The sequence below is a fragment of the Thamnophis sirtalis genome, unplaced genomic scaffold, assembly GCF_051295495.1.
Source record: "Thamnophis sirtalis isolate CommonGarterSnake01/CBP01778 unplaced genomic scaffold, rThaSir2_p1.2 scaffold_4, whole genome shotgun sequence".
Taxonomy (NCBI): Eukaryota; Metazoa; Chordata; class Lepidosauria; order Squamata; family Natricidae; genus Thamnophis; species Thamnophis sirtalis.
The window spans coordinates 137,207,228-137,220,980 of NW_028261384.1; the positions used below are offsets into that span (position 1 = coordinate 137,207,228).

Sequence of the window (13,753 nt, forward strand, 5' to 3'; positions counted from 1 at the left end):
TCGACTCTTGTAAAGTCAATACTTTACTTAGTCCAAGTAGACCAAAACTTAAAAATCACCCCCTTAACTGTGTCTCTCAGCGCTAGTTGCAAGAATTAAAGTTGGGTACTTTCCTCTTACACTTTCTAGTTGATGGACTGATGCACTGTTATTCATACAACTAACACAAAAACTTTGCTGTGTCAATGACAATAAAGCCACCATACAGAACATTTAGCCCACTAATTCTCAAATTTCTAATGACTTGTCCAAAGAGAGTGGGAGGTCTTTTTTAATTATGTTCTCAATTTTTTATATATATTTGCTATATATTTATTATTTAATTTTCTTGAAATTTATGTCACTGGGCTGGGATGATCGCATTCCCTTCTTCCCATAATTCTCTATCTTCTGTGTGTGTGTCTGTGTGTGCATTTGTGTTGTATTTGTGCTGATAAATAAATAAAGGGAGACTAGTATAGATCTATTTCAAGCTATTTAGCTCTCATCAGCTAGCCGTACCCTTAATGGGATTCGAACCTGGGCTATATTACATATTAGGCAGTTGGGTTGGCCACTAAGCCACAAGGTTCTCCTCCTTTATCAGCTGAGCCAGGGAAATAGGTATGTATTTAGTGTCACAACCCCTGGTATGCCCAAATATGGGAGGAGGCATACTGCTTCCTCTCTCTGTCTATCGGCTCATCACAAGAGACCATCCAGACAGAAAGCTAATATTTAGGCAACAGTAAATATATATATAATTTTTTTGCCAATTATAATTTCCCCAAGAAGGAAAATGCAGCCATACCTTGAGAGGGCAAAATTCTACCTGGTGAAAAGATCAGAAAGCAGACCATACTGTTCTGACTCCCCCTCCCCCCGGCCTGTGAATACACTAGAATGCAGGCTTGGCTGTTTGCCACTGCTCAATTACTGAGATAATCAATCCTTTGGCTGAGAGCCCAGGCAACTCACATTCAATACAGTAGCTGCAGCAACCCAGATAATCCAAATGAAGCAAAGGAGATAGTCCAAACGAACAGACATGGCTAGAATACACGGATAGATTTTATTCCCTACTAATTCGAACAGTTGTTTCCTGCAAATGTCCCCTCCCAACGCCTCACCTATAATCTTTTGGGAGAGGCCAAACAACCACCACCTGTGCTTAATCATCTTCTGTGAGGCTGCCTACCGAGTTGCAGCTTCTGTTTCTCAGCCCGTCTCAATCTAGCATCAGGGACAAACTGCCTTTGATCCTCCCCACTGCTCCATGCCTCAGGCGCCTTCTGGTAGCCAACCAGCCTCTCTGGTCACTGTTCTGAGTCTGAACCCTGCCCAGGGTCCTCCACATCTTCCATGGCAGACTCATATGGATCCTCGCTATCCAAGTCTATCCGCAGCTCAACCGAAGCCTGCCGGGCCACAACACCGTACCATGAAACTCATCCCTGATCTCCAAATCTTTTATCCAAAATAATAAAAACACCTTAAAATCCATACCTGTTTAAAATATTTGTGCCACACAATTAAATCTTCATGAATCACAAATCCGTTTCCTTGAAGTGCTGTGGGATCCATCTTTCCGATTTTCACTTTGCGGTAGGAATTATTTGGAAACATGACCACATTTATCATATCAAATCCAGAAAACACTTCTCCGTGATGGCTGATGGACACAGTTTCCCCAAGTGAATTGTTGAATGAAAGGCCTTGGAGAAACCAGTGGAACTAAGTAAAAAGAAGAGGGGGGGGGGGAAATAATGGGAAGCAAAAAGTGGATTATGTCAAGAATTCCTGAAATTTATATCTATAGAAGTGAAAGTTGCATTACTTAACTCCCACTAATTTTTGTCAGTCAGTTTTATATATGACTATCACTTAAAATTAATACCCTGCACAACTCTTAATTAACAGTTAGAAGAATTAATCAGTGGAACAACTTGTCTCCAGAAGTTGTGAATGCTCCAACACTGGAAGTCTTTAAGAAGATGTTGGATAACCATTTGTTTGAAGTGGTGTAGGGTTTCCTTCCTGAGCAGGGGGTTGGACTAGAAGACCTCCAAGGTCCCTTCCAACTCTGTTATTCTATTCTAAAGGCTTCCACAGGAGAGACAAAACTGGAGCATCTGCGATCATACTGACATCATTGGGGCTGGCAGTGGATAGTTTCAATCCCAAAAAACTGACTCAAAAGTAAAATGTTATATCATGGCTTAATATATCTTCTGGAGCTGAATTCTATCGTGACCGGTCAAATGCGTGCTCGACAAAAGCGCACCGACAAAAGCGCACGGAGAAAACCGTGAGTTCGAAATCGCGGCCGCAAAAGAGCGCCGACAAAACTGCGATTAGGGTTAAGGTAAGGGTTAGGGTAAGGGTAAGGATTAGGGTTATGTTTAGGGTTAGGGTTAGGGTTAGGATTATTACGTTGTTTTCGCGTTGTTTGTTGATGGCGCGTTTTTGTCGGCGTGCATTTTTCGGCACCCTTCTGTGGGTGCGATTTCGAACTCGTAGTTTTCTCGCCGCAGTTTTGGCGGCACGCTTTTGTCGAGCGTGCATATGTCGGTGAACCGAATTCTATCAAAGGACAATAATAGAAGACTTCATGTTGAGATTGGGAAACAAGTATTGTTATTTTTGGGGGTCATTTTATCATTCTAGAAATAGAGTGTGGAGAGGAGCAACAAAGATGATTAGCAGACTGGAGCTAAAATATATAGGTAGAACATTTGCAGGAATATCTAGTATGCCTAGTTTAAGGAAAAGAGAGACTACGGGTAACATGATAAGAATGATCCAATATTTAAGGGGCTGTCACAAAGAAGTGAGGATCAACTTATTCTCCAGTCGGCGCCTTAAGGCAGAACAAGAAGTAGAAAACTACTTGTGGTGTTATTGGGAACAAATCTACAATCTCTTTTGAGTAACAGCCCTTCAACTCCTAGTAGAATGTCTCCCCTTAACTTTGGCCTCTTTACAGAAGTGCATAGGTCTTGTATACACCACCATTCCCTCAATAAATTGAGAATGAGTAGGAAACTAATTACAAAAATATTGCCATTGCAAACTAATATGCTCTTGGTAATAAAGTTTTTTTTAATTTTGTTTTTATTTTTTTAATATTAAACATAAAAATCCAAAGTCTATATGAACAATGTGTTGTTTGAGTACAGTTGTTGAGAAGTAGTAATAATAATAACAACAATAATATTCATAACATTAATGATAATCACATAATAATAATAATATTTATTTATCCATTTTAATAAATCTTCAGTGTAGTTAATCATTTCCTTATGCGTTTAAGTTTCTAACTCCTGTTTCTGCTAGTTAACCATTGATAAAACAAATCCCATGTTAAAAAGTATTCAGTTTCTTCCATCTCCTTAATTTTGAATGTTAGTCTATCCATTTCGGTTCATTCTAATAGTTTTATAACATTTTCATCTGTAGGGATCACTTCATTTTTCCATTGTTATGTCTATTTTTGCCCAGTATTTTTTTTTCCTTTGGGCACATCCACCACATGTGATTGTATGAACCCAGTATCTAATTATATTTTCCAACACTTTGCAGACATATTCTTAAATAACTTTGCCAATCTTGCTGGTGGAAAACCTATAAAACATTTTATATACATTTTCTTTATATGCAGTTGACATTGCTAATTTATAATTCCTATCCTACAGTTTCTGCCATTTATCTAACTCTATAGTATAACCCAAAATTTTGGCCCATATTAACATTTACTTTATTTTACTTGTTTTTCTTCCATTTTAAAGCTCAATAAATAGCTGTATATTTTAAATTGGTTTTTCATCTGTCTCTGTTAATACCTGATCCAGTTCTGTTGATTCTTTATAAAAACCATACATTTTAGCATCTTTCTTATGTCTTGATTGTATTTGCACATGTGGCCACCATACCAAATCAATCCCTTGACTATTCAGTTCTTGCTTAGTTTTAAGTTCCCCTTTTTCATTCAAGATGTACAAAGGAAATAAAGGTTTTGTCAGTGTTCCAAATATCATGCAGAATTAAATCACAGTCCAAGAAGAAAGAGGTAAGGAGAGGAGGGTGGAAGAGAGAGAAAGAGAAGGACAGTGGGTAGGAAGGGGAAGAGAGAGAGCAGGAGTAGGGAAGAGGTAAGGGAAGAAGGAAGGAGAAGGAGAGGAGGAAGGAAGTAGAGAAGGGAGGGAAGAAGGAAGGGAAAGGAGAGGAGGGTGGAAGGGAGAGAAAGAGAAGGAGAGATAGTAGGAAGGGAAGAGGATGAGTGGAGGAGAGGCAAGGAAAGAAGAAAGAGGTAAGGAGAGGTGGGAAGAAGGAAGACAAAGAGAAGGAGAGGAGGGTGGAAGGGAGAGAAAGAGAAGGAGAGAGGAGGGTAGGAGTAGAGGAGAGGTAAGGGAAGAAGGAACGGGAAGGAGAGGAGGAAGGAAGGAAGTAGAGAAGGAAGGGAGGGAGAAAAGAAAGGGAAAATAAGGTGGTGTTACAACAGGCACTAGGGATGGTAAACAAAGCAACTCAAACTGTATATTATAACCTTTTAAATGGAATAACAAAAGTATAAGAATGGCAAAGAAAAAGAATAACTATGTGAATGTACCTATACCTATAATTGTATGTAAGAGAATAAATGATAGTAAGAATATAAAGCACAATATAGGTAAACAATATTTTGTTATAAATAACTAAGTATAAATAAATATAGAATAGTACATAAAAATGGATAATGAATAAGGGGACCATGAATGCAAGATAGAAATGTATAGAAGGGAAAACACTAACTGTAAAGAAACCGATACGGAACTGCTGTATGATATATGATGGAACTTCTTGTTCCTATGTTGTTTTAAGTCATGTGTTTGTTTTTGTTGATGTGTTTATGTGTTTAAAATAAAAATAAATAAAAAATCAGAATCCAAGGCAGAGTTATCCTTAAAGTTCCAATTTAATAAAACAGACATGTTGGCATCATGCTATGGAATCCCAATTCTGAAACTTCCTGGGATTCCACCCAGTTTAAAGTTCATGATCTTGTCCCCACACCCACAAATCCATCATATGGTCCAATTCTCTTCTTCCTCACTGGCATCTCCACCCAGCTTCTTCCGTTCAGGTGCAAAGGTGTGGAGACAAAGAATAACCTTGAGCTTCTAGAAAGGAATTTTTTATTTTGAAAACAACACATTCTACTCCTTGCTATTCTCCCCCCCCCCTTAATGAGAGTGTGGCAGGCCAAAGATTCTTAAAGGAACCGTTGCAGGCCTGACAGGCGGCCTCTCTTCAAAAGGGAAACAGGTGAATTACCTTCCATATGTCTTGATCTTGAAGTTCAACCCTTCTACTCCCGGTCGCTCTTTTGTATTTAGACCTGAGTAAGTTCATGTCATCAACAGCATGTGCTACAGCATAGATTGCATTGTAGATACTGTAGCTGTGTCCGGTCACTTCAAATAAATGCGCAGGAAGATTTTTCAGATTTTCCTTCCCAGTACACGCTTCACCATTTTCTCCTGGTGGATTGTTCTCTGAAAGTATACAATCAAAGGCTTGTTCCCAGAATTCTTTCACCAAACTATCTCGCTTGGTCTGGAATGGTTTGGTGGCCCCAAGGAATTCACCGAACCGCGGCAATTCATTGGAGTGAATATCAAAGGAAATTGCACCATCGAACAACTGTAGATCTGAGGGACGATGGAAGCTTGTTAACATTAGATCCATCTGAGCACTCAGAATCCATATTTTGGGCACTCTTGCCCAAAGGGAATCATATTTAAGGAACATTAACAGAAGCATCAGTGTGGTGCTGTCCCCGTAGAATATGAATGTATTGATTTTGCTATAGAAATAATAATTGTTTACCTTGTACACGACAGAATTTTGAAACACAGTAAAAAATACTTGTTTGGGCATTCTCTCCACAAAGGCAGAGCAGATCCTGTTCTCCGACAGAAGTGGGTCTAGAGCTTGGAGGAAATTGTCTCCACTGTCATCGTCCATAATTAGAAGGCCAACCCAGGTCCATCCAAAGTGCTTCAACAAATGGATGATCCCTGTAATCTGAAGGTCTTCATTGGGAGCCATGCGGTAAAATGAAGCAGCCATCTTTGTTTCATGCTTCTTCGGAGCAAAGGAGCCATAAGCGAGCTAAAATACAATGCACACTTGGTTCTTATTGGTTGGTATTTCTTAATCTGAGAAATGCATTTTTTTCAACAATACTCAGCTACATTTTTTCCAAGCTCTTTTCTTTCGTGAGCTTCCGTGTTCAATTGTAATATTATGATTGCTATATACTAAATATATGTATGTGTAGGTATCGGTGGTGGGTTTCAATTTTTTTTAGATCGTCTTCTGTAGGTGTGGCCTGCTTTGTGGAAGTGGCTTGATGGCCATGTGACCAGGTGGGAGTGGCTTGCCATCCATGTGACCAGGTGGGAGTGGCTTGACAGCCATGTGACTGAGTGGGAGTGGCCAACTTGTAAAATGTGGTGAAACTCATTTACCAATGCTCTTGCTTAGCAACCAAAATGTTGGCTCAAAAACTCTGGCATTGAAGTGTGCACGCCTTAAAGCTGTCAAGTTACAAGACCCTTGCACCCCACCCCTTTAGAAAAAAAAACCCAGGGATGTTCAAACTTGACAGTTTAAGACTTGTGGACTGTGGGGGTAAGATATCCCTAAGACCTCTCATGGTGTGTGTTCTGTTAAGATACAGCCTGTTGTCCCTTAAAATGGTTTCTACCGTATTGCCATAAAATGGCTTCCACTCCACTGTACAGTGCAGTGGAGTTGCCATGGTAACAGCTTCACAGTACTCCACAAGAGGGGTCCCTCTAGTAAGGGGGGAAATCCAACATTAGAAATGACATTTGGTCCAGATATTTCCGCCCTATAAATAAATACCCATAAATAACTGGGTTATCAATGAGCAGTAAATGAATTGAATGGTATTTATTTATCTCTGTTACGTTCATATCCTGCTTTCTCTTCAAGCCAACAAGAGGACATACGCAACTCTCTCTATAGATTTGGGCTGAGAGAGTTTGATGGACACAGACACAGTCAGCTTGCAACTAGACGAGCACCTTCTCATCTAGTGAAGTTCTCAACTTCTGGTCTCTTTTTTCAGATATCACTGTTTCCAATGTGATGCATCAGATACATCTTAAATCCAATTTTATCGGGTTCTTTTGCTGCATCATTCAAATCCCACCTTAAAAAAATAATTGTTCCCTCTTCCCTTCCATTTTGGCCTATGAATGAGTTTACCTGCATCTCAATATCGATATCTTTTTTTTTTAATAATGTATTTATAACAATTTTTCCCTACTGTTGACAATATACTTGAAGATTGCTTTTTTAACATCCCATAGATCCATCTTATCTTACAACGGTCCTACTTCTTCTTCCCTCCCTCCCTCTTTCCTTCCCTCGTTTCTTCTCTCCTACTCCCCTTCCTTCCCTCCCTCCTTCCCTTTCCCTCCTTCTCTCCTTCCCTCCTTCCTTCCTTCCTACTTTCCTTCCTTCTCTCCTTTCTTTTCTCCTTCTCTCCTTCCTTCCCCTTCCTTCTCTCCTACATTCCCTCCTTCCTTCCCTCCTTTCTTCTCTCCTTCTCTCCTTCCTTCCCTCCTTCCTTCCCTCCTTTCTTCTCTCCTTCTCTCCTTCCTTCCCTCCTTCCTTCCCTCCTTGCTTCCCTCCCTCCTTCCCTCCCTCCTTCCTACCTCCCTTTCTTCTCTTTCTTCTCTCCTTCCTTCCTTCCTCCTCTCCTTTCCCTTCTCTCCTTCCCCTTCCTCCCCTTTACCCTTCCCCTCTTCTTCCCATTCCTCCCCTCTTTCCTACTCTTACATTCCCTCCCATTCTTCCTCAATATCGATATCTTACCTGGGGGATTTTATAAAGACTGATGACATCTGACATGAAGAATGAGATATCAGCCCCGAATCCTCCAACAATGGCCACAATGAGATTCTCCTTGACACCACATCTGTAGTTGACATCCAACTGGTCTGATCGGAAGAGCAGCTCCAAAGTGGAACGGTAAGTCCGCTGGGCATCAAAATAGTTATCAGAGATGAAAAATCCCAGAGTATCGTTAGACAGGAGTCTTGGGTTTGAGTTGATTTGTTCCACCGCGAATGCCAAACTCAGGGAATGCTGGTACAATTTTAAAACGATGCTGAAAACATTATTGAGGGATGATAAATAGAGGGATTGATGGAGTGGTGGGATTCAAATAATTTAACAACTAGTTCTCTGCCCTAATGATTTCTTCCAACAACCCGTTTACCAAACTGCTCAGAAAGTTTTCCAACCGGTTTTCCCGGACTGGTGCGAACCGGCTGAATCCCACTTTTTTTTTAAAAGAAAAAGAATAAAAATATATATTTTTTAAAAAAGAATGTTTTGAACTTTCTTAAGGCAGTGGAATATAAAACTCTTCCAAAGAGGGGAGAGGGCAACCTGTGAGCAATGATGTTAACTCTCTGGAGTGCTGCCCTCTCTGCCACAATTGGCAAACCGTACACAGATGCAGTAAGATAAAATACTCTCAATGGTGCAGCGGTAGAAGGTCACCAGCCGTTTTTCATTCAGTTGTTGTTTCCTGAGAAATCTCAGGTATTTTAATCTCTGCTGGGCCCTTTTGACCAGTGCTGCAATGTGAGATGCCCCAAGTCAGGTCCTCTTTTAACCCAGAAACTTAAAACTGGCCACTTGTTCCGCTTGGTCTCGATTGATAAGCAATCACTGGATGTCTGATCTATTTCTTCTGTAATCCACTATAAGATCCTTGGTCTTATTGGTGTTAAGGACCAAGATATTGTCTCCACATCATTAAAGCAGCACTACAGAGGGTCTTTCTAAGAGCCGAGGTGGCGCAGTGGTTAAATGCAGCACTGCAGGCTACTTCAGCTGACTGCAGTTCTGCAGTTCGGCTGTTCAAATCTCACCGGCTCAGGGTTGACTCATCCTTCCATCCTTCCGAGGTGGGTAAAATGAGGACCCGGATTGTTGTTGGGGGCAATATGCTGACTCTGTAAACCACTTAGAGAGGGCTGAAAGCCCAATGAAGCGGTATATAAGTCTAACTGCTATTGCTAACTGCTATTTCTGAAACATTGGCTGTCAGCCTCTGCTTCGCTGCTTGTTTTCGGCTGCCATTGAAACGGGGAGAGGGGGGCATGGTATTTGGGTGGGGAAGTATTCCGTACAGGAGTGATTGTAAAAAAAGAGTTGTTCTCACCATCTACTGCGCATGCTGCAGATAGAGGATTTGCCGCCAAGGCCAACTGTCCAGCCTACCAACCTGATGATGCTTTTTGAAGATGTCTCCCACATGACACCTGAAGGAGGTGCAGATTGGACCATGGGATGGGGTTACCAAGGGGAGGGGGTTGGGTCACATATTGATATCTATGATTACGCGATCTTGAGCTTGTATTCTGATTGGTTGTCAGACTCCCGTGGAGCCATGCAGGGGCAACTCTCTAGGCTGCGTTTTAAATCCAGGTTTGGGTTCTCAGATGCCATGTGGGGAGTTGGGTAAAGGGCCAATATTATCGTGCCTTAATCCCATCCCCCTGGAGCTGAATGGGAGAACTCTTTATTATGTAAAGTGGACTAGCTTGGCCTTCTTAATGGCCCATTGACAAAGTGGGGATGGGCAGGAAGCTACCAGGGAGCTATTCTGTCTTTTAAAACATGTTTCTTCCTTTTCACATCCAGAGAAATATTCTGCGTTTTCAATATTTCCTAGGATATTTCATTTTTCTGGGAGAGGGCTGGGTGAGAACTTCCTACAATAGGATTGCCCAGTCTTTCTTAATGGGCACCAAATATCTACTGGGGACAGAGAGCTGAAGCTCTGGGTTTCTGTCTCCCTTAAGATTTCCATTTCTCTTTTAGGGGAAATATAATATTCTGCCTTTTTAAATATTTCTCACAATATTTCATTCTTCTAGGAGGGGTGACTTCCCTCAGTCCTCACAATAAGAATGTCCTCCCTGCATTGCCACTACAGTTTAGTTTAATTTAATTTAATTTAATTAACCACATTTATATGCCACCCAATCCCGAAGGACTAGTTTACTTTACTTTATTGTCATTGCACATGGTACAACAAAATTGAATGCCGTCTTCGGTGTACATTATAACTATAAAAGTAAAAACATTGAAATGGGTAAATGGTGGAGTAAGACTATTAAACTTAGAATGTCTACAGCATTTAAAGAACATATATACAAGATGGTTTGTAGGTGGCACATTCCCCCAACGAGGTTAGCCAAAATATTTCCTGGGTTATCTCCACTGTGTTGGAAATGTGGAAGAAGGGATGGCACATTCTACCATATTTGGTGGTCCTGTACTGAGGCCACGAAATACTGGAGAAGGATTCAAAAATGGCTATAAGATGTTACCGGGGCAAGTATGGAATGGAAACCCGAGACTTTTTTACTAAGCATTAAACCAGAAAACATGAGCAATTCAATATGGCATTTGAGCCTACATATAATTGTGGCCGCAAGAATAACTTATGTACAATTTTGGAAATCCACTACCATACCGTCGGAAGATGCTATAATTAAAATGATCTATGAATGTGCAGAAATGGACAGAATGACAGGTTGGCTGAGGGACAAAGGAGAAACGGAACATTATCTTAGCTGGAACCTATGGTATATGTGGCCGACAAGGAGAACAGCAGAGACTTAAAACTGGGAAAGCTAAATAGCAGTTGTTAACAATGGGAACTAAAAGTGAATATAGATATTGTAATAGATCTCTGAATTTTGTAACGAGAAGATGCCGATTAGAGACTAAACAATGAGGAAGAAAAAAAATGTTGAGCTGTGAATGACTGTCACTGGGGGGAGGAGGGAGGGGAGGGTTTGTATGTTTGTATGCCAAAATATTTCCTGGGTTATCTCCACTGTGTTGGAAATGTGGAAGAAGGGATGACACATTCTACCATATTTGGTGGCCCTGTATTGAGGCCACGAAATACTGGAGAAGGATTCAAAACTGGCTAAAAGAGGTTACCGGGGCAAATATGGAATGGAAAACTCGAGACTTTTTTATTAAGCATAAAACCAGAAAACATGAGTAAAGGTGCTAAGGACCAAGTTATTGTCTCCACATCATGAAAGCAGCACTACAGAGGGTCTTTCTGAAACATTGGCTATGCTTTGGAAATGTTGATTAGGGACAACACTGGGGGGAAAGTTTGTGCGAAACCTTGCCACTTGCTCTGCTTAATTCAGAAAAAAACAGGAAGAGAATTACTTACAGAGGGGGCATGAATGACTTCTGGGAAGGATGCTCTTCAAAAGAATGTTCCTCCAGCACATATATAATCTGAGCTGTGATCCCACCAATGAGGAGGTTTCCTGGCTTATACCATTCATGGAGGAGATGAGAAGCATCACTTCTGGGGCAAGAGGTGGCATCTGCTTGGCACTCCATGTGAGTCAGCAACCACATGATCACTACATTCAACATATTTTTTTTCTAGTGGAGTCTTGTTTCCTCCTGTCTAGAATCCCACCACTCAGTTTGGTGAAGCTGCGTCCCATCTACTATCAAATCTAGGCTCACATCCAGTGCGAACATGCATAGTTATATCAGTTCTTGCCATTTCATTGGTTGAACTCAACACGCTTTGCAAAGCAAGCACATTCCAGTGAATGGAAATCACCACCAGACTCCAAAGGGACCAGATCCTTCCTGTCCCCTTTTCCTCAGCTGCGGAGGTGAGAGGTGTTTTTTTTTTATAACCTCTTCCGGACTGACTTTCTTCCGAATTGTTTCTGGGTATTTTGTGGAAAGATGCTGGAACCATGCCATAAAGCATCAATGAGAATCATTGACCTTAATTGCCCATAAATAGTCACCTCTAGCAAATGGCATCTCTTGGGTATGGAGAGCTATTATTTCACTTCCACTTTTCGTATGGATGGAGGCAGCTGTCTCCTAAGCGTTTTAAGGCGATACCACAGAAAAATAATTGTATGTTATTGTTTCTGTAAAATTAATCATTACCCATGGGATTCTTCCCCAAGCAAATACTTATGGGACAAGTCTCTACTTTCTCAAAAGATATCTCTGTAGACAACTATGGAATAGAATAGAATAGAATAGAATAGAATAGAATAGAATAGAATAGAATAGAATAGAATAGAATAGGGTAGGGTAGGGTAGGGTAGGGTAGGGTACGGTAGGGTAGGGTAGGGCAGGGCAGGGCAGGGCAGGACAGAACAGAACAGAACAGAATAGAATAGAGAATTAGAGTAGAGTAGAGTAGAGTAGAGTAGAGTAGAGTAGAGTAGAGTAGAGTAGAGTAGAGTAGAGTAGAGTAGAGTAGAGTAGAGTAGAGTAGAGTAGAGTAGAGTAGAGTAGAGTAATAGGTAGTTCTAATATCCCAGTTTTAATCATTTCTTTCTTTCTGTCCTGAATCTGAATCACGGCATGTTGAACAATTTAAAATACGCTCGATATATTTTGATGAGAAACAATGGATGGAAACTAACCAAAACCAAGAAGCAATGGGTGGAAACTAATCAAGGAGAGAAGCCACTTAGAACTGAGGAGAAATTTCCTGACAGTGAGAACAATTAATCAGTGGAACAACTTGCCTCCAGAAGTTGTGAATGCTCCAACACTGGACATTTTTAAGAAAATGTTGGATAGCCATTTGTCTGAAACTGTATAGGGTTTCCTGCCTAGGCAGGGGGTTGGACTAGAAGACCTCCAAGATCCCTTCCAACTCTACTATTGTATTTGTAAAGATGAAATCTCTCATAGAACAAATCTGGTGGTTTTAACATCTCTCATCTTAACATTTCTTATATAATAGACTAAGATCTTAAATTAAAACCTATTGGTCACCTGAACAGAAAGGGACTCAAAGACTTCCTTTAAAGAGGTCAGGTTTTGTTTTTTTAATTTCATCAAGCATGAATTAGATTAGAGATATAACTATAGACATAATTATGAATACATGAAATGGATACGAATAGGGAATATTAGGACAGGGACGGTAGGCACACTGGTGCTGTTATGCACGCCCCTTAAAGACCTCTTAGGAATGGGGTGAGATCGACTGTAGACAGGCTAAGATTAAAATTTTGGAGGTTTGGGGAAGAAACCACAGAATCAAGTAGAGCATTCCAGGCGTTGACCACTCTGTTGCTGAAGTCATATTTTCTGCAATCGAGTTTGGAGTGTTTTGCCTTAAGTTTGTATCTATTGTGTACTTGTGTGTTGTTGTGGTTGAAACTGAAGTATTCATTGATAGGTAGGACATTGTAGCAGATAATTTTATGTGATATGCTTAGGTTGGATAGAAGACCCCAAAGTTCTAAATTGACTAGGCCCAAAATTTCAAGTCTGGTGGCATAAGGGATTCTGTTGCGAGCGGAGGAGCGGAGGAGCAGAGGAATCTTCTCATGAAATATCTCTTGATTGTATTTATGTCTGAAATGCAGTGTGGGTTCCAGAGAGATGAGCTGGATTCACGAATTGGTCTAGCAAAAGTTTTGTAGGCCTAAATATTTTTTCTAGAATCTTCCTTTCCCCCTCAATCTAGTTTTATTCTTCTTATTCATTCAAGTCTGGTTTGTTAGTGAGCAGAGCTTTCAACATTCCTTGGGTTTTTGTTTTTAATTTGCAACTCTCTTCCAAAGTGATGAAAATTATATGACCCAAAGGTGCTTTTCTCAAGAGGCAATGGGACTTTCTGGTATTTCTTTGAAGATGTTTCGCTTGTCAC

The 13,753-nt window shown here is 40.6% G+C and overlaps 1 protein-coding gene across 1 annotated transcript; it reads right to left on the bottom strand.

Annotated features, from left to right (window-relative positions):
• Positions 1–5,268: 5,268 nt before the first annotated feature.
• On the bottom strand, positions 5,269–11,466 carry LOC148046863 (vomeronasal type-2 receptor 26-like). The gene is made up of 3 exons (XM_087715017.1): positions 11,273–11,466; positions 7,870–8,164; positions 5,269–6,132 (listed from the first exon to the last, which is right to left on the bottom strand). Exons 1-3 carry the CDS (start codon positions 11,464–11,466, stop codon positions 5,269–5,271), a joined length of 1,353 nt encoding a protein of 450 aa, XP_087571143.1.
• Between the last annotated feature and the right edge of the window lie 2,287 nt (positions 11,467–13,753).